General features: G+C 38.8%; 2 protein-coding genes across 3 annotated transcripts; one reads left to right on the forward strand and one right to left on the reverse strand.

Annotated features, from left to right (window-relative positions):
• Positions 1-4,683: 4,683 nt before the first annotated feature.
• Positions 4,684-13,239, reverse strand: trip13 (thyroid hormone receptor interactor 13). Of its 2 annotated transcripts, none has more exons than XM_038269423.1 (13): positions 12,861-13,239; positions 10,358-10,517; positions 10,119-10,245; positions 9,105-9,160; positions 8,932-9,022; positions 8,783-8,855; positions 8,630-8,693; positions 8,447-8,533; positions 8,197-8,303; positions 7,913-8,066; positions 6,119-6,231; positions 5,947-6,016; positions 4,684-5,873 (listed from the first exon to the last, which is right to left on the reverse strand). In XM_038269423.1, the coding sequence occupies exons 1-13, from the start codon at positions 12,929-12,931 to the stop codon at positions 5,778-5,780; spliced, it is 1,269 nt and encodes a 422-aa protein (XP_038125351.1). In that variant the 5' UTR covers positions 12,932-13,239; the 3' UTR covers positions 4,684-5,777. The 2 variants fall into 2 exon arrangements, with proteins under 2 accessions (XP_038125351.1, XP_038125352.1); XM_038269424.1 differs by having other exon boundaries at positions 10,358-10,512; positions 12,861-13,009.
• A 42-nt stretch (positions 13,240-13,281) lies between these two features.
• Positions 13,282-20,632, forward strand: brd9 (bromodomain containing 9). The gene is made up of 17 exons (XM_038269426.1): positions 13,282-13,438; positions 14,623-14,834; positions 14,907-15,020; positions 15,097-15,226; positions 15,321-15,378; positions 16,244-16,388; positions 16,500-16,610; positions 17,101-17,276; positions 17,394-17,526; positions 17,657-17,732; positions 17,858-17,953; positions 18,062-18,194; positions 18,297-18,408; positions 18,507-18,563; positions 18,655-18,760; positions 20,133-20,303; positions 20,369-20,632. The coding sequence occupies exons 1-17, from the start codon at positions 13,390-13,392 to the stop codon at positions 20,467-20,469; spliced, it is 1,980 nt and encodes a 659-aa protein (XP_038125354.1). The 5' UTR covers positions 13,282-13,389; the 3' UTR covers positions 20,470-20,632.
• Positions 20,633-20,650: the final 18 nt, after the last annotated feature.

The following is a 20,650-nucleotide window of genomic DNA, read 5'->3' on the forward strand; positions in this document are numbered from 1 at the left end:
TTGCAGTTAAAATCACAGCTCACAATCTAAGTGGTGTAAAGTTTTATCTACCATTCAAAGCTCTATCTCTTTGAATGCATTCAGTGTATTAAAATATCTCTCCCTTCAGTTCAGTGTGAGATGTGTGTTCACATCATATCCTGTTATTAAGTTTTTTTTTTTAACCTACAAATCAAAGCAGAAAACATTTGGGAATAAAGTGTATTCAATCAGATGACATTGAAATGGAAACTTCTGACCCATGTCTAAAACTCTGTAAGTGGTGAAAAGCTTACCAAATACACCATCAGGTTGAACCATGAGGGTGGCAGCATCATGCTGTGGGAATTCCTCATAAGTAGTCGTATACCCTACAAAACTACAAAGTACTACGAAGGAAAAAAGTTCAACAAGCTATGCAGGGAAACTGTGTATGAAGGAAAATTACCACTGCATCTTTACTTCACTCTTTCATTTCTACGACGAAACAAAACAAAGTGGTGTCATCATGCCTTGGGGATACTTTTCTCCAATAGAACCTGGCTTGAGTTTAGGGATGGAGCAACATGTTGCAGCGCTATTATAAGGGAAAATCCATTAGAGGCTCTAAAAGACTTGAAACCGAGATAAAGGTTTTAACATCCGACAAAAAAAATTACGCCTGAAGACACAAGCAGAGCTACAATAGTTTAGATCAAAACATCTTCACAGGTTGGAGCAGCCAAGACAAACTCCTGACTATTAATCACGATGGCAAAACTTCAAAGACGTGCTAAAACTAAATCTGAGCTTGGGCCTTTTGCAAAAACAATTTACCAGCCTAAATCCAAATGAACACAAGGTGTTTGTGGCATTGACAAACTTCAAAGGTTTTGGTTGGGAAGACATTGGAAATGAAGATGCAGATGCTCTGATTATAAATTTTTTGCAGGATGCTAGTGATGTATGTTGAGAGCCTCCCAATTCCACCATCCCGCCCTAATGAAATTGGAATGATCCTAACCACCTCCCACTGCCAATTTGTTTGCAGCATGAGTCCCAACAAACATGAGCTGCTCAGATAACTTTGTGCAGTTGACAGGATGAGCAGATATTTGCAAAGCTCATTCATGCCAGTCTCCTTTGATCCATCTTGCAGCGCCTAATTATCACCGTTTCTTTTGTGCTCCGACCTCTGAGATTCTGCTTTCCTCACAAGTTACCTTTCTCTCATCCCTCTTCTCTCCTTCACCGTGAAACATCCTGCCTAAATGGCAGACAAACACAAAGCAGATACCTCAGCAGAGATGAGAGACGAAAGCATCAGACAGAACTGTTATGATTGGAAACAGAAACTTTTTTTTATATATATATATATATATATATATATATATATATATATATATATATATATATATATATATATATATATATATATATTTTAGAGGCAATGCTCCTTTGGTTCTAAGCACCCTGCTTTGTGATCAAAGGCTGTTGTACAGATGAAGAATAGGAAAAACCCAGACAATTAGAAGTTTTATGTGTTCCCATTATGTTTTTGGGCAGAGGATGTGCATCATTACAGCAGCAAAAAGTTTAGGGTATTTCTAAACTTGATTGAATCGGTGCGGCTTTAAGCTTTAAAAGCAATAATGCGCACTTTAAACCTCAGAGAAATGAGTGATACTTTCCATCGCTTGTGTGCAACTCTGGTCGGTTTCCTCTCTAACATACCTTCAAGTATGTGTTTAAGTTAATCCACCACCCATTTAAAGCCCCACTGGCACATGCATATATATTTTCCATTGCTCTCAGCAATACCTGAACAAGATTTGAAGGGATAAACACCAGACTGTTTGTCTTGTTTAGGGGTTTTCTGACTTTTCAAACCTGCGATAAAAATTCTGAAACAATGAGGCTTTTGACTTTTGTTACTTCTCCTGCTTGACTGCCTTTTAACTACTGCCTCAATTTTGGAGCCACTACAGACGAAAAGAGAGAGAAAAAATGGCCTCCAGACAGAGCAATTATGGTTTTATTTATCATGGCTCTTCCAACTGCTCTTACTCCACTTGCCCTCTTTTCTCTCCCCAACTTTGAGCGTGCTGATCAAACTTCCCAATTTAATTCATGTCACATTAAAAACAAAAATGTATTTGACAAATAGAATTAGTGGGCCCAAAGCAATTAAATATATCAAGTTAAATGTCTCTAATGAAACAAGTTCTCAGAAAGAGGGGAAATCCATTTGTAAGGTGTGATTAGAGTAAAAATCTTTGGCTTTGATGATAAAGACGTGCGTTTTGACAGTACAGTCCAATGCAGCAATAAAACACTTTACAACCTGTAAAACACCTGAGAGAAGTATTTCAACAAGATGCCATTGATAAGACTGCAGCTACAGGGTGTGACTGCAGACAAATTTAATGTTTGCTTTCCTTTTCTATTATGAATACACCACAGGATCCAGCTTTGAAGTGGAATGAATGAGAGTTGCCAAAAAAACAAAACAAAAGACACATTGTCACAAAACCTGCAACTGACATGCAAGGCAGCAGAGCATTTCCAGAATGCAAATCAGCTTCATGCACACAATGGGGCCTCTGATATTCTCATGTTAACTCAAATTGCACACATTTTTTAAGCACTTTCCAGGTTTAGCTTATCTGAGAACCACTCATGAAGGACTAATGTTGCTGCTTCATAAGAAGCAGTTTACAGTTGACGTCCCACAGGACCTCAGTTCTGTCATCTTCCACCAGCTTGGCAGGTGGCTCCCATTTTGACATGGGGATCTTCAAACTGTATTCTGCCCAGCCATTTGGTTATGTTTCATGTTTTTTTCTTTTTCTGCGAAATTCTTCCATCCTGTTGTGAATTGCCAGATTGTGTTTGGGGCCTTTCTGCATGACCTGCACCAGGGATCTTGCTCGGTATGGTAGACCTGGGCCTTTATTGCTCTGGTGCTCAAGGCCTGCTCCAGTGCTATCCTTCAGCCCGCTCCTCTTTAGCCAAAGGATCTGGTCATATCAGCCATTTCAGCAATTTGTTGGTGGTACATCCCATGCAGGTTTTTTTTTCCTCCTATGATAGTAAAATCATACTGGAATAATATGTTGGCCTAAGGAGGAAATTCAAGCCACTGATGTAAAAACACTAACACTACCCACCATGCATTATGGATTCCACCCAAAATCCTGTATCCACAGACTATTCGCTCAGTGCAAAGGATGAGCATCAGAGCCACCATTAAATCAGGAAGATGGTCCTTCAAACAAGAATTTTTAAGCTCCTTCAGGGTTCATAGAAGGCCACTTCATGATAGTCCAATGCTTTCCTTGTAGCCATTCTTGGATGTTTTTAACTCTGTGTTTTGGATCATTATCCTGTTGAAATCACATGACCAGCAACTGAGCCCAAGCTTTCTGGCACTGGGCAGCAGGGTTCTCTCTACGATCCCCTGACAGTCTTGGGATTTCATTGCACCCTGCTGAGATTTATGACACCCTGTGCCAGATGAAGCAAAGCATTCCCAGAACATAACAGAATTTTTCACAGTAGGGGCAATGTTTTTTCATAATATGATGAATTTTTTACATTTGTGAACATTGAGCCGATATGTCTTTGATACTGTTCATATTATTTGTCATGTTTCCTCCTGCTCCTAGCAACAGTCCCGTGGATCTTAGTTTTCTGAATATGAGCAAATTCAGTCACAGGAACAAGCTGGTTTAGAGATGGTCATATATTTTTCTTCATATCTCATGAGACAACTTTCATGCATTTCCTCTGGTCCAAGTTGAGTGTGGTACACACCATGCCACCCACCAGCACAATGACAACCTGTAGCAATATATACAGTACAGGCTCAGTGACTCATTGCAAGATTGTATACACCGATGATGCTAATCAGTGGACTCACCTTGACTAAAGATGCATTAGTTTTCAGTCTTTTCTAGGGTATAGGGTTGTCAAAAGTATCGATACTCAAAAAAGTATCGATACTGAAACGTTTCCGGATACAATACTCATTTTCAAAAGTATCGATACAGCCATCTAAAGTGCAGAATAGTGGAAAATGCACTTTCTTAACACTGTGTGATTGAATAATTCTGTGCATTTTTCAGTTTCAGACTTTTTTTGTAACAGGTGCAGCTGCTGAGAATTATTTTTGTTTAACTGGTTTGGCCAATGTCATTATGTGTGCAAAACATAGCCAAGGAAGGAACACCTGATTTTGATTTTGCAAGTTTTTTATCAAGCTTGCTTAATATTGTGCACAGCATACAGCCTCAAAATATTATTCTTATTGTTTTTTTATTTATTTCTTGTATTTTTTTAGTAATGAAAATATTTCTGTTGAATTTTAGTCGTTTTTCATTCTTGTGGTATCGAATATTTTACTTAGTATCGGTATCGAGTTGAAAAGTTTAGTATCGTGACAACCCTACTAGGGTATCATCATTTTTGTCCAGGCCTTTCATGGATTTACTTTCCAAAATCATTCCATTGAAACATTCTTTTTCCTGGAATTTGTATTTCTCACTTTGTTAGGGTCAAGTTATTTTTTTGACCACTATGGGTTTTTCTTTCATTTAAAAGAGTTATCAGTTTTGTGTGTGTCACGTGTATGTATATATAAATAAATGTATCTTCCTGTGTAGAATTATACAGCAGTATCTTTGCACCAAGTGGCAACTTCTAGGTCTTCAACATCTTGCACACTAAAGTGTAAACAATATAGTTTATTAGTTACAAAAGAAAAATAAAAAATGTGTCAAACATTGAGATATTTCAGAGACAACTTGAATACAAAACAGCAAAACACACTTCTTATGAAGAAGATACATCCTAAGGAAAACAATTCAAATACAATCCATTAGTAGTTATTAAGCAAACATAACTTGGGTAAAATGGTTATTCTAGGTAAAGGGATGCTATGCATAAATATGACAGCAGCCAGCTCAGTGACATCAATGGAGTAAACAGAACAAAAAACAAACTGACCCCTCCATGACAAATTTAATCATGAACACCATGTTTGATATCCAACAAGTAACTGCTAAATGAGAACCTTACCCTGTCATGAGCCGGTTACAGAGCTTTTTAAAAATGGTTTTCAAATCAATATTTCTCATCACATCCTTACTACAGCTCAAACTTTTATTGATATGTCAAACTGATTGCAACTTTCTCCAGCTGTATCAAGCATAGAGTAATGTTACCCCTCCCCCACTTCTTGTTGAACATTAGTATTTAAATGGGCAGAAAGAACTCCACCCAAAAATGTATTTGAATATAAATCTAAATGCACAAACAAAACACAGAGTCTTAACATGTCACATTGTATCAGCTGCAGGGCTGTTTCTCTCAAACATTTGCATTTAAATGAAAAAACAAAAACAAAACAACATACTGCCCCATGCCTAGTTCCATCTTAGCAACAAGATGACTAACTTTATGACAGCAGCAGGACAGTCTGAGCTCCAGCTTTAAGCACAAATCAACGGCTAGGGCTGTTAAGGTTAAAGCTATCTTTTACCGTTAAAAAAAACATCCAACAGTGGGAGTGGAACAAAGCAAAACATGGATGGAAGAACATCTCATATGGCAAGTCCTGTGCTTGTACACTTTACTTTAGGATGTTAGCACAACGTTACATTAATAAGTAGAATTAAGAGACAAATGGGATTGGTTGGGAATATATTAGATGACAGATTAAATGATGCATAGCCAACTGAACCAAAGATTTAAAAACAAAAAACAAAAGATGGACAGCTTTTGAAGATTCATGTTTCAGCTCTTAGACATGGATGGTTTTAAACACTATTGATTAGATCATCCTTCTCCTCCTTCTGTTTATCCACTGTTCGGCACATCGCCTCCAGGAACCTTTCAAGAGTTACTGTTGGTGTCTGCACACAAACATATTTTTTTAAAACACTATTCTTCATTAATTTTCTGCAAAGCAACTAATGTAATGCTTACCTTCACAAAGAGGGCGTGGGCTAGAAAGGGTAATTTCCTGAGCGCCCTTCCACTCAGACCTTTGCTTTTTCTGGAAAAAGAGGCAAAACATGAGCTTCTGGCTGTTTGAGTTAATGTTATGACAAGCGGAGGAGGTGATTCAATTCCTGCTTCAACTAGATTTGGTACTCACGCAGCAATGTTCTTCAGTTTCAGACTGTACTCAGCCATCTCGGTCTGAGTGAAGCCCATGGTTTCCAGCTCGAACATGGTGAAAAGCTGCTGCCTGGGGTAGATGATCTGGCACTGGAGAGATCAGAGGGAACAGACATTTTTAAGAATAATTTGAGTTCAACTTGAGTTGCTTCTGCAACAGTGTTGTTTACAATACACTGAAAATCACTGCTTGTGTTCCACAGAATCTGTGATTTGCCATTTAAACTTGATTTTGTCTACTTTGCAGGGTAAAAAAATCTATTTATATTAATATACACTATATTGCCAAAAGTATTTGCTCACCCATCCAAATTATTGGAATCAGGTGTTCCAATCACTTCCATGGCCACAGGTGTATAAATTCAAGCACCTAGGCATGCAGACTGTTTTTACAAACATTTGTGAAAGAATGGGTCGCTCTCAGGAGCTCAGTGAATTCCAGCGTGGAACTGTGATAGGATGCCACCTGTGCAACAAATCCAGTCGTGAAATTTCCTCGCTCCTAAATATTCCACAGTCAACTGTCAGCTGTATTATAAGAAAATGGAAGTGTTTGGGAACGACAGCAACTCAGCCACGAAGTGGTAGGCCACGTAAACTGACGGAGCGGGGTCAGCGGATGCTGAAGCGCATAGTGCGAAGAGGTCGCCAACTTTCTGCAGAGTCAATCACTACAGACCTCCAAACTTCATGTGGCCTTCAGATTAGCTCAAGAACAGTGCGCAGAGAGCTTCATGGAATGGGTTTCCATGGTCGAGCAGCTGCATCCAAGCCATACATCACCAAGTGCAATGCAAAGCGTCGGATGCGGTGGTGTAAAGCACGCCGCCACTGGACTCTAGAGCAGTGGAGACGCGTTCTCTGGAGTGACGAATCGCGCTTCTCCATCTGGCAATCTGATGGACGGGTCTGGGTTTGGCGGTTGCCAGGAGAACGGTACTTGTCTGACTGCATTGTGCCAAGTGTAAAGTTTGGTGAAGGGGGGATTATGGTGTGGGGTTGTTTTTCAGGAGCTGGGCTTGGCCCCTTAGTTCCAAGGAAAGGAACTCTGAATGCTTCAGCATACCAAGACATTTTGGACAATTCCATGCTCCCAACTTTGTGGGAACAGTTTGGAGCTGGCCCCTTCCTCTTCCAACATGACTGTGCACCAGTGCACAAAGCAAGGTCCATAAAGACATGGATGACAGAGTCTGGTGTGGATGAACTTGACTGGCCTGCACAGAGTCCTGACCTCAACCCGATAGAACACCTTTGGGATGAATTAGAGCGGAGACTGAGAGCCAGGCCTTCTCGTCCAACATCAGTGTGCGACCTCACAAATGCGCTTCTGGAAGAATGGTCAAAAATTCCCATAAACACACTCCTAAACCTTGTGGACAGCCTTCCCAGAAGAGTTGAAGCTGTTCTAGCTGCAAAGGGTGGACCGACGTCATATTGAACCCTATGGATTAGGAACGGGATGTCACTTAAGCTCATATGTGAGTCAAGGCAGGTGAGCAAATACTTTTGGCAATATAGTGTATATGGCCAAAAAATTTTTATAAAAGAGGCAACATGTATTTTTATTGCCTTTTCTATGAAACCCTTCGTGACCCCACTTGGGATAAGCGTCACAAAAAATGGACGGATGGATGGATGGGTGTTGTACAGCACAGACCATTTACCATCCAGCTGTGAATAATGTGCTACTTTATGTCATCTATAACACAACAGAATTTAAAATACATTATTTGTTAGCTTAAAAAAAATGTTCCCTTTGCTCAATCACCTTCATCAACTCCTCCAAACAAGACAGATAGATGTTATAGATGCCCTTCTCTGACGGAGGTCCGATGTATTGTTTGATGTCGGCTCTGTCCACAAACGCCAAGTCGATCTTCTCTGTCACGTTGGAGGTCGTTAGGATGACCACATTTGGATGCCTGGGGGAGAAATAAATAGATAAAAAAAAAAAAATCAACCTACAAAGTCAATTTTAGGAGTAAACACAGAGAGGTCAGGTTAAATGAAAGACAGCTTTATTGGTTAAATGTTTCAAAACACAGTTTTGACCGTTTGATCTGATCCAGCTGCGTGAGAACGGAGTTGACCACTCGGATGGCATCAGATGGCTCCGTTCCTGCCTGACAGGCGGTCCTGGCTGCTGTCAGACTCTCCACCTTCATCATGAAATTCATCCCGTAACAGGTTCACAGAAAGAAAAGAAAAACATCTGTTGTTACTCTTTGATGTTTTAAGGTTAAAATAGAAGCAACCTGAATAGATTTTAACTTTAGGTAATTTCTCATGAAACAGATTATACCTCATCGATCAAAACAAACACAAGAGCCTCTTTGTCGTCGATCAGTTGTTGGATTTTCTGAAACATCTTTGTGACCAGCTTACCGCTCTAAAACAAAGACCAAGAATTAGTGGAGAGAAAAGAGAATCCGGTTTCAAATACCCTTCGGGTTAACAAATGTTCCAACAAAGAAGCCAGGTGTACCTCTGAGAACCATTTCGAGAACAAACTGTGACTGTTTATCTCCACAAATTGGCCATAGGAATACCTGCAGGGCATGGAGGGTATTGTGAAATGAATAGAAGAGCTGAGGCCACAGTCAAAGTCATTGTTTCACTAGGATGGAAGCTGTCTTACCGACTTGACAGCCTGATTGACAGTTTCTGGGCAAGAGCTTTGCAGAGCGATGTTTTCCCTGTGCCTGGAGGTCCTGAATGTGTTTACAGACAGAGAGGTAAATCAGAGCGATCCAGCAGTTTCAGTCAGTAGGATGTTGAAGTATTTACCATGGAGAAGCACAACCCGGTTCCAGGAAATCAGGTTGCTATCGACGTTTTTATCTGAGAAGTAAATGGTTGTTGTGACGTAATCGAGGAGCTGAAGAAATACATCAGAATTAAGATGTTAAGGCAGAGTAGCTGTGGTTTTCTCAATTCACAGCTCGGATTGTCGACTTTACCCTGGTTTTCACTCCTGTTTCGTATACAAGGCTTTCCCAGATCCCATGGAACTCAGCTGTTGAGACACAGATCAATATGAAGGAATATTTAGATAAGATCAATCCTTAATGATAAAACACAGGTAAACCCTTCCCAGAAAATAAACATTACTGCAATCATGAAAACAGGTTTTAAGCTTAAGCACCAAGATATTTTCTCTTTAAGTTCAAGGGTGATTAAAAGAAAACAATCTACTTTCACTCTTACATTGATTACTTCACTTTAAACCTTGAATATCCAAAGCTTGACAGGACTGCGTATACAAAGTGGGATTTCTAGGATATGTGTAAAACTCCTTATAATGATTAAAAGTCAAAGTGAATAAGGTATAGAACATTAAGTGAGAGAAAAAAAAAAATCACATTAGCAGGTAACAAAATGTATGTGTGCCTAGTCGTTAAGGGGTATAAATGTATCTGATCCTTCCTTCACCATAGGAAGGACAGACAGTGACATGACTGAGGAAAATGACTGCAGGCTTAAGGTTTTCTAATTCTATAGTCCAAAAATATACTTTCTACACACTAGAACTTCATCCATCTGCTTTGGTCGGTTGAAACTGTGCTCAGGGATGCTCTAACATTACACGAAGAATGGAAATAGGAAAAAAAGAGAGCACTTTATGCCCACTGTTAAGTATGGTAAAGGACCCGTAATGCTGCGGGCCTTTCATTGAGAAATCAACGAGAGAATAATAATAACAATAACTGAACTTTGTTGATCTCACATTGGAGAAATTAACCTCTGCATTTAACCCATCCCCTTGGAGAGCACTGGGCTGCCATTGTGCGGCACCTGAGGAGCAGTGTGGGGTTAAGGGTCTTTTGTTCAGAGACCCAGAGTGGCAGTTTGTGGGAGTGGGGCTCAAACTCAGAACCTCAGGGTTTCCAAGTTCTATGCCCTAACCACTAGGGCATACATATGTTTTTTTTTTTTTTTTTTTTTTTTTTTTTTTTTAAGTAAGAGTTCTGCACCTGCTGGCAGCAGCCAATGATTAGCAGCAGAGAGTTCCTCATCCTCCTCCAAACTGAGCATGCTGGGCCCTTCCTCGTTCAGGGTGAAAATGTGAATGGAGACATCACAGTTCTTTAAATCCAGGGGCTGAAGATAAAGCAACACTTACATGTTTAAACAAAACCTTCCAGCTTTATTCTTTTTAAAGAAAAAAACTGCAGCATAAAAAAAAAACAAAAAAATTACTCAGAAAACAAACCTGTGTAATTATTTCCTCAAAATCAACAATGGCCACAGATTCCACGTGCTTATAAAGAAATTCATCATCAAATTCAGTCCATCTGTAGTTTCCAAACACCATACTGTGGCGATTCAGCAGTGCCTGGACGTGCATCTTCACCTCAGAGAGTTTAGCTGTGCTGAAAAAGAAACGAGGAAGGAAATCAAGCAAGTTGCTGTGGAAACAGATTGCATCTAACTACAGTGGTATTCATTACTTTACATGTGATCAATATTGATCCAACATCCAATTGTTTAAACACATCACTAGTTTAGCGTTAAATCTGTTTATTCTTTTCTTTTTTCTTTACTTGTACCATTTGCATCTGCTGTCAGTTCTTTCGTGGCTGTTTTGAGGAAAAAATTTGTTGACTAACTGAGTCCAGTAACAGAATGCTACTGTTGAACTCTAAATATGCTGCAATGAGATATGTAAAGGAAAGCCCTGTGTTTAAACCTTGAAGTTTTCTCTCCCCGGTTCTTTTCCTCTTTAAATAACTACTTAAAACTCTTTAAATAACACTTCATAATGTATATGTGTTAAATAACCATAAGAGCAAATTTGACAGTAATTGTATTCTTACTTAGATCAGAGAATTTGCTTCAGGGTTACAGATAGGGCTGAAACAATAAATTGGATTAACCCTAATAAATTGATTATTGATATAATCATCAACTAATTTAGTAATCGATTAAGTGGTAACTGGAGTATAGAGAATCTAAAACATGCCTTTAGCTGACAGAGCAACCCATGTGGAGTAGTAATTATACCAATTGTGAAGAAAAAAAAACTATTAACATTTGCATTTGAGCTAAAAAAATAAAATAAAAAATGTCTGTCACTATGCTCTATCCAGAAATCCTCACATGGAAAAATAAATTGAGTTTTACCTCGTTTAATTTGATAAAAAAAATCTTCTTTTAGGAATCTTAGGCTATCCGATTATTTGAAAAAAATAATTGACTGATTAATCAACTTGCAAAATAATCGTTAGTTGCAGCAATAGCTACAGAAGGTAGCGCGGGCTCACATCTCGTGAAGTGGACCCGAATCACAGTTAGAGAAGCATTTTATTTAACCCTACTATGCCACATAATCACATCATTACATGATACACGTGTGTAAATGAGGAGACATCCATGGTTCCGGTCTTATAAAAATATTACACTTTGTATTTAGATCAAGGAGACCGTTCTCATTCCATTCCCAAATCTTTGCCACGTACATAATGAAGATGATAAGTGTATATTCGGACAGAGAAACTATGAGTTATGAGTTAAACTACTACTTTGGAAAACATTAGTTCTGACACACCAAAGGCAGGTAATATTGGGGTTTAACAGACTCACACATCCTTAATAAGAATACTAATAAACCACAATTTCTGTGGGACAATAAAGGGATTTTCTTTTGGAAACATTAGTATAACTGCAACCTCAAATATTTGGAGACTTTATTTTATTTTTTCCTTTGTATGTATTTATAAAAGTTTAATTAATCAGTTTCCTTTTTGAATATTTTCCTTGAATTTTTTTGTGATGTGTGATTTTTTGGGATAAAAATACGAAGTCTTGATCTTGTCACCAGTGGACAGAATGTATTGGATATTTCAGACAGCAATAGGCAGTTATAACTTTTCCAGAAAGCAGATGGCCTTATTATGATTAGGCCCTATCAAACATAGTGGCCAGCATGTTAGATATCAATCAAAAGCTGCAATATGGTTATTCTTATTTCCATTTATAAACCCATCATAATCGGTGCTGTTCTATACACTGCCATCTACTGGACAAATGGGCTTAGTGCACCAAAAAACCTCTCTAAACCTACAAGGCCAGAAATAATGAAACACCCTCAGGAATAATTTGCCAGTTCCTTTCCTCCAATGGCATGAAATCAAACCTTAATTTTAACAACTATATTTTTTTTATGTATTGTTTTGAAATACACCAAATGCCAGGGTAGGCTAAGAAGGGCCAATATCTGGGAAATGTTGCATATAGTGAGGGTGGAGCAGATAGAGATAAGCATGGTGAAGAAACTGAAGAACAAAATCAGATACATCAAACTTGCAGATGCACAGAATGAGCAAAAATATTTAATTGTATTCATGAGCTCCAGAATCTCTGCCACTGATGATGTAAATCAAATGTGGGCATGAAAGTCATTTAGTGTCCATCAAAATGCTCATAATAAACACAAAACTATCCTTTCTTTAACGTTTTACATAGATTTGCATATATTAACGAGTTTTTCCTATTTGTTTAAAGGCATGAAAATAAGTGAAATGTATTTTAACTGTTAAAACACATATTCATCAGGGGGAATGAATGAGTGTCAGAGATCAGATAAATGGTAAAATGAGGAAGTGAACCAAACGCGTAGAGATAACCAAAGAAGGTATCCTAGGAAATACCGGGATGTTTAAGTTGAGCATCTTTAGCACCACTTATGTGTTAAAGACTCAACTATTAATACTTACCTCAAAGATTTAACGTGGACCTCTACGTGGATGCTCTGTATGGGTGCCACCTCCATTACTTCACCTTCCATTTGTACAAAGCTCTAAAAACCAGCTTAATCCAGATTCATGTGCAGGCGTTTATAAATTACAACCCTTCAAGAACTAAGTTTTCTACAGGAACGTTTATAACTTGAGTTGGCTATCCGTTCACGCTAATGCTAGCTAAAGCGCACAAAAACCAGTATACTAAAACGACAAATATTCAAAACACATTTAAGAACCTCTTTGTTTTCGAGCTGATGTTGAAGTCGTTTTTAATTTCTAAAAAAACTATCATCAAAGTGAAAATACGCCGAAAATTAAACACAGCGCGCTTGATTTTAACACCGGAAGTAATACACTGTTGCGCAGATTTACTTCCGCCTCATCGTTCTTCTTCTTCTTTTTCTTCTTCTTCTTTTGGCTAACATTAGCTCGCTTCAAGTAGCCAGCTAACACTGGAAGTAAAACGAAAGTAAACATTTTAGCTTAAGCTCTATTACCGGAGATGGGGAAAAAGCACAAGAAACATAAACCGGAATGGATAACAGTTGCTGGTACGCGCTTATATTATTTTCCTTTAGCTTCAGGGTGTTACGCTTTTGTTGCAGCTAGCTTTTTATTAGCCCTCTTCTGTTATTATCAAAAATTGGGGATGCTGCAGTTGTTTACAATGATATTTTTCATGCAGACACCATCTGCAAGAAAAAAACTTGCAGTCTGTAATCATGGTTATAATGTCTGAAACCTGAACAAAAATTGTACTATAATTATTGTAATTATTAAAAGTTATATTTCAAAACATTTTGATAACACGTCAGTATATTATTTTCTGCACTGCTTTTTAATATAGGATAAAAGTTATTATAGTAACAAACGACTGAATGGATTTCTAGGTGTACCTACCAATAATCGTTTTTTCAGAGATGTTGTGATTAAAGTTATGCTTTTTTTAATACAATCTTTTACACTTCTGCAGGTACATAAAGGAAACTAAGTATTTTGTAATTCATGTTGTATAGGCAATTTGCTTTGTTATACTAATTATGCATAAAACTGACATAAGTTTCGGGTATCATCACTGCTCCTTGAATGTGCTGTAAGTTGTAAGAAAAATAGTTTTATTTCTCACTTTTAATGTTCTGTTTTTGATTTGAATTATGCAATACACAACAATTGCACTACTAAGGTGTTAGACTCACATTTAATTCAACATTACACAGCAGAGTAGATTATTCAGTTCACCTAATAAATGAAAAACTTTGGAAATTATCTGTTCTTTCGAACTTCAATGTACTTATACACAAAATACTATATACTTGCGTATTAAACTGAAATGCTAAGCAATAACTATCGTTGCTGATCAATACCTTAGTTATACAGGTATACAATGATGGAAGTAACCCCATAATAAGTTAATTAGAAACATGTATTTCAAAATTCTGCGCTTTTCCATAAAATCCCAGCTACATAAATATAGGAAATTGTGACGTTTGATATTATGTATATGAAAGTTAAAGGGGTTGATTCGTTTTTCAAAGCTTCGAACAGTTATGTTAAACGTCATATCATTGCTTCACCCTAATTAGAAAGCATAACTTTAATAAAGTACTATGTATATTTACAATTTTTTTATTTACTTAGCCTTCTCTATAGGCGTGGTGTAGAGTTCACTATAATGAACAGATTGATATTTCTGGGTCCCATTCTTCCTGCATATTAACGCCTGATTTGGTTGTAGACTTTGAGGACAAGGCTCTTGAGAAGCCCCTCAAGATCAAGCTCAAAGTAGGAGGAAGCGAGGTGACCGAGCTCTCTGGGTCAGGGCTCGACTACGACGACAGGTCGGACCACGAGCGAGAGCGACATAAAGAGAAGAAGAAAAAGAAGAAGAAGAAGTCTGAGAAGGATAAAGACAAGTATGTAGACGAGGAGGAGAGAAGGCGTAGGAAGGTTAGTACGCAGCAGAACAGCACGCCGTCCGTCACCTGGCTGTTGGATAAAATGTATGTTTTATTTTAACAGGAGGAGAAGAGGAAGAAGAGGGAGCGAGAGCAGAACGAATTAGAGGCAGCAGCTGCTGGTGTGGCACCTGTTGAACCATTTACTCTGCCGAAAAGCATAAACATAGGCTCAGAGGTGAGATGACCCAACCTTTTGGAGGATTAATAATCATTTATTTGAAGCCCTGTATATTAAGTTTTTATCTTATCAGCCTGAGGAGAAAAAGAGGAAGAAAGAGAAGTTCGAATTAGAACCTGAAGTGGAGGAGTTTCAGCCCACTGTGAAGGTTGAAGTGGAGCAGCCAGGAGACAGACCTGTTAGATCATGCCGCACACAACAAGGCAGGAGGGAATCCTTATCCAAATTTCAGAAGGGGTTCCTCATACATGGGAAAATCAGTTTCTTAAAAGTATTTCTCTGTTTTTGTCGATGCAGAGAATGAGTCAACCCCTCGCCAACAACTGCTGGAACACTTTTTGAGGCAGCTGCAGAGGTGAGAAACAGTCATTTACTCTAAAGTTTATATCTCTCCAGGGGAGCTATGGTTGAATTCTAATAAAATCAAGCGAAACAAAAGTTCACCCAGGGTGAAAGAAGATGTGAATGACGCCGTGACTGAATATATAATAGTGAGAGGTTCTTATCATGTAGAAGGAATTTCCAATGTAGCAGAAACCCAAACTATGCAAACATTTAGTGAGGAAACAGTGTCAACATACAAACCAATGAGTTCCTGTTAGAAAAACTTTTTTTTATTTTGAGCTTGTTGTTTTTTCCAAATGTATCAGTTTGCATTTAGCGTATTATATGCCAAGCATATTAACAACAGATTAAAATGAGCTAAGATGAAACCTAATACTTTCCTAATGAGACAGACCATTTTGAGTTTTGGACTTCCTTACAGCCTCATTAAGGGCATAAAAATGCATAAATTTGCATTTGTTGAGAGCAACATATGCTTAATAATGTGCTGTGTAATAGTGCTGCCTCCGACATCCAGTTTTATTCTCACAGTACTTATTTTGCCATCAGGGGCCTCATTGGCTTTTGGTGAACACTAGTTGACAGATAGAAACAATGCAGCAGCTCGTTATAAAGCTGTTTTATACAAAAGATGATTAGGGAAGATGAAGGGTGACATCCTCCAAATCTTCATCTTCTCATTAAGTCAAAAACTAGACTTGCTTCTAAAAAAAAACAATTCCAAACACATCTGCTTTTCGGAACAGAATTCACAAAACATGTCTATATTTATTATAATGATCTTCCAGAATTTGGGACAAGATAAGATCAAGGCTTTTCTGTAAGGACATTCTTCCAAGTCAGAAACCTTTCTGCTGTTGCTTGTTTGTTCTCAGGAAAGATCCCCATGGATTCTTTGCATTCCCAGTGACGGATGCAATCGCTCCCGGTTACTCGTCTATCATCAAACATCCCATGGACTTCAGCACGATGAAAGACAAGATCAGGAACAACGACTACAACACAGTGACTGAGTTCAAGGTGACAATACACTGATCAGACCTTGAAAAACAGTGACTATTTAGTTTGTGTCATCAAGAGAAATGAGGCCATATGCAAAGTTTTCTCCATGTGATTTCTTTTAACCTTCAGGCGGACTTTAAACTGATGTGTGACAACGCCATGGTGTATAACCGACCAGAAACTGTCTACTACAAAGCTGCTAAGAAACTACTTCATACAGGGTTCAAAATGATGAGTAAGGTAATAATTTCCACCCAACTGAGAAAGCACAAGTGTTTCTTAACATGTCTCTAAAAATTAGGCCTCTCTGGACCTAACAAGCTACCGTAGCAGTGAACAAATTTCTGAAATCCTACCTGATGGGTCATCTATTGCTAAAAAAATAAAGTGTCTTGAAACTTGCTTTGAATGAACTGCTCTTGAATATTATTTATATATTTCTGGGGTGAATGCAGTATGTATATAGTATGTATGCATATTAAACATATGAGGCCTCACATGAATGATTAAGCTTAATTTTATTCTAAATAAATACATTCAACCAGAATTGTTTTAAAGAAATCTTGATCATTCAAGCAATGTTAGTGATGCAAAGGACAACATTGTGTGGAATATGTACACTTCAGGTCAATTTTTTAAAAACTTGAATGAGAAAGTCCGGGATTTGAAAACAAAAGGATGAAATCATTATACGGTGGTATAATGTTTGCCTTTTGTTTTATTTGTACAGGATCGCCTCCTGGCCCTGAAGCGCAGCATGTCCTTCATGCAGGACATGGATTTCACACAGCAGGCAGCTATTTTAGGAGACGAAGACCTGACCGCTGATCTCCCTCCTCCAGAAACGATCCCCCTCCCTGTGGAATCTGCGAAAAAGTCCAGAAAACAACCGGCTAAAGACATCAAGTCAGTCCCCAGGTTTTTCCCCCCAATTCTAACTGTAATGTCACGCTGACCATTAGAAGAGCTGAAACATTCGGTGAATCTATCTTCAGTATAGCAGCATCACATCTGTCTCCTCAGCTACCTGTTTGAGCCAGAGGGAAACGCATGCAGCCTGACTGACAGCACAGCAGAGGAACATGTTCTGGCTCTGGTGGAGCATTCTGCAGATGAAGCCCGTGATCGCATCAACAGATACATGCCGAGCTCCAAGGTCGGTCACATTTGCTCTTGTTTATGCAGCACATAACTAACGGTTGTCTGTATAAACTCTACTTCTCTCGCCATATGAGATGGCTTAAAACTGTGCCGTTTGAAGAGCGTACATCTTTCTGTGTTTTCAGATGGGTTATTTACGCAAAGAGTCAGACGGCACTCTGCTCTATACGGTCGTAAACCAACTTGACCCTGATGCTGAAGGTTTGCTCTTATTTGAGATGGTTGTTTAAAACCCCCGTGTTTTTGAACACATTGCATCTACAATGATATGATTGGAGATGGTTGGATGAGAAGTTAAATATTAGCTCTTTTGGTTTGTTTTGCAGAAGAGGAGACCCATAAAGTGGATCTGAGTTCTCTATCCAACAAGCTTTTACCAGGACTAACAACTTTAGGGTTCAAAGATGACAGGAGACACAAAGGTACATCTTTTTTTGTTAATTTTAATCATGCAGGGTATTCGTCTCATCTTATAATTTATTAGAATCAAAAATTCAAGTGTCCAAACCTAAGTGTTTGTTTTTGTGTAGTTACGTTTCTGAGCAGCGCTTACAACATCCAGAGCCTTCAGAAAAACTCAGTCTTTCCAGACCTGCAGTCCGACGAGACGGAGATGCTGTATTCAGCATACGGAGATGAGACGGGGGTGCAGTGTGCTCTGAGGTAGAGAGAAACAAATCCAGCTGTGATAATCAACATTTTTAGTTCATACTGTTTGCAGTGAGAGTCAGCCTTGTTCTTTTCTTTTTCTTTTTTTCTAATCAGCATACAGGACTTTGTGAAGGGCTGTGGAGGCGTCACTAAGCGTTGGGTCGATGAACTTCTGGACAAGATGACTGGAGGCGATCATTCAAAAGCTGTCAGTCAGATTCGACAGGTGCAGTGCTTTTTAATCTGCTGCTTTAAAAATGTTGTTTCAGGCAGCTTTGTTGGATCTTTGTTTGCTTTCTGTGTAAAACATATTTTATATTGCAGAAAAGAAACATAATGTTGATAACTGATGAAAACAAGTCAAACATCTGTGACATGCAGGTATCTTCATACTCATCGGTCTCTCATAGATGTTCTCTTAGAATATGAAATATCTGACTAAAACTTTTTTTTTTTAAATGTTGTTATCCAGATGTCAGACAGCACCGGCCTTGGCGAAAGCAGCTCAGTGATGGACTTCATATCAATGAAGAACTACCCAGATATGTCCCTAGATATTTCTATGCTCAACCCATTAGGTGAGTATTTTTCTTCAATAATCTTGTAATGTAGTCACATGTGCAGCAGTGTCGGCGTCCTGATCTCTCCAAATCACCCAGGTTAGCAAAATAGTATTTTTGTAAACATTATCTAATGATATGAGCTGGAAAAGATGAGAGGCAGCAGCAGTGGGGGAGTTACACCCGGATTACACATCCTCTGCTTTTGTACGCGTTCGCTCCATACCAATGCAGACCGTCTCTGTGAGTTGGTAAAAAGCTACACCTCTGGATTCAGAAAGCTGGAAAAGAGCATGCATTAGCGGTCCAACTAGAGCCACGTGGAGTGGAGAGGAACAGAAAGTTGGGGTTGTTTCGTATTGCTGACGGTGGATGTCAGAGTGCGGGAGGGTGGATGGTGAGGTTTGAAGTAGTCACAGAGATTGTTGAACCGTTCTGGTAAATTAACCCAACACCAAAGTTACTGCTTTAGGCGGAGGTGTGAGAAGCAAACAAAGAGGATGTGCAATCAGGATCCCCACTAATTGACTCGGATCAATGGTCCGCAGGCCTTTCAATTTTTTGTGTTTTATTTTTTCTCTTAAGCCAGTTAAACCTGTGGTCCATAGGCCTGCATCTTGAAACTTTTATTTATTTATTTTTTTTAGGTATAATGAAAATTAGAAAAATATTCAGAGTGTGAGTTAGGATAAATCTGTAATGCCTTAATTTTTGTTGGAGACAAAATTTCTGCCTTCATCAGAGAACCTGCAATGTATTATGTTTGTGAAACAAACAAGAGAATAGGTAGTTTAGATCCGTGGCAACCAATCTTTTTTTAACGCTACAGACTGGTTTAATGTTTGACAATATTTTCTGGGATAACCCGATCTTTAGCTATAGTACTCTCTGGTCACAATTTGTTTTAAAATAAGGTGCCACAAAAACAAAGTGCATAAGGAAACAGTCTATTAACTAGTCAAAATAGCAGTGAATTAGTGGGAGCCCTGAGCTTGTTTTGCTGCAATGAGACGTTGGGGCGTTTAAAGCGGGAGGTATCACTTGTTTTTCGCTGTCGTGGCTGACATACGTCAACAGTGAGTCAGAATGTAACACCATTCAGGCTCAGAAAATAAATCAGTTGGAAATAATGAAAGTTATTTATTCTTTTTGTCCAGCCCTGAACCAATTGATAAATGGACCCCTACCAGACAGGGACCCGGGGGTTGGGGCTAACTGGTTTACATAACAGAAAATAAAAAGTGGTACCAGGTTGAAAAATCGTGATCTGTGCTAGCATTTCATTAGTTTCAACAAACGGCAGTAAAATGTCCTCTTCATGATTAACATCCTCCACATCTAGCCTCTTTTCCTTGTGGATTTAAACCTACTATCACATTTACATCAACAGGTAAAAGTGTCAAAAAGGAGCCAGGGAACGAAGAAGGCCACCAGCACTATGATGACGCTGATAAACTCCTGCAGGAGTTCCAGGAGGCTCAGGTTGAAAGAGTTTGCTCCCGACCCTCATCCAACCTCTCCTCGCTTTCAAACGCTTCTGAAAGAGACCAACACCACTTAGGTATTTACAAGACATGCAACATAAATTCTTTAGTCGTTGGAAGTTAAAATTTCCTGCATCCACAGGGAGTCCATCTCACCTGGGTGTTGGAGACCATTCGGAAATGGTTCACGATCCGTACGAGTTCCTGCAGTCTCCAGAGCCAGAGGGCTCCGCCAACAGCTGATCACCCACACAGACCATCTGTTATGAGTTCTCTACTAATGAAAGACAACTGTGGCAGATGGTTCTTCACATTTCTTTAAGACTGAGCATTGGTGTACAGACTGTGTTGTGTTTATATGTTTTTGTAACAAGGCAGCCCTTTGAGAATAAATACTTGCTATGTATGTATGTTGTCATGAATT

This window comes from Cyprinodon tularosa, unplaced genomic scaffold (genome assembly GCF_016077235.1).
Source record: "Cyprinodon tularosa strain WSP-4 unplaced genomic scaffold, ASM1607723v1 ctg73, whole genome shotgun sequence".
NCBI lineage: Eukaryota > Metazoa > Chordata > Actinopteri > Cyprinodontiformes > Cyprinodontidae > Cyprinodon > Cyprinodon tularosa.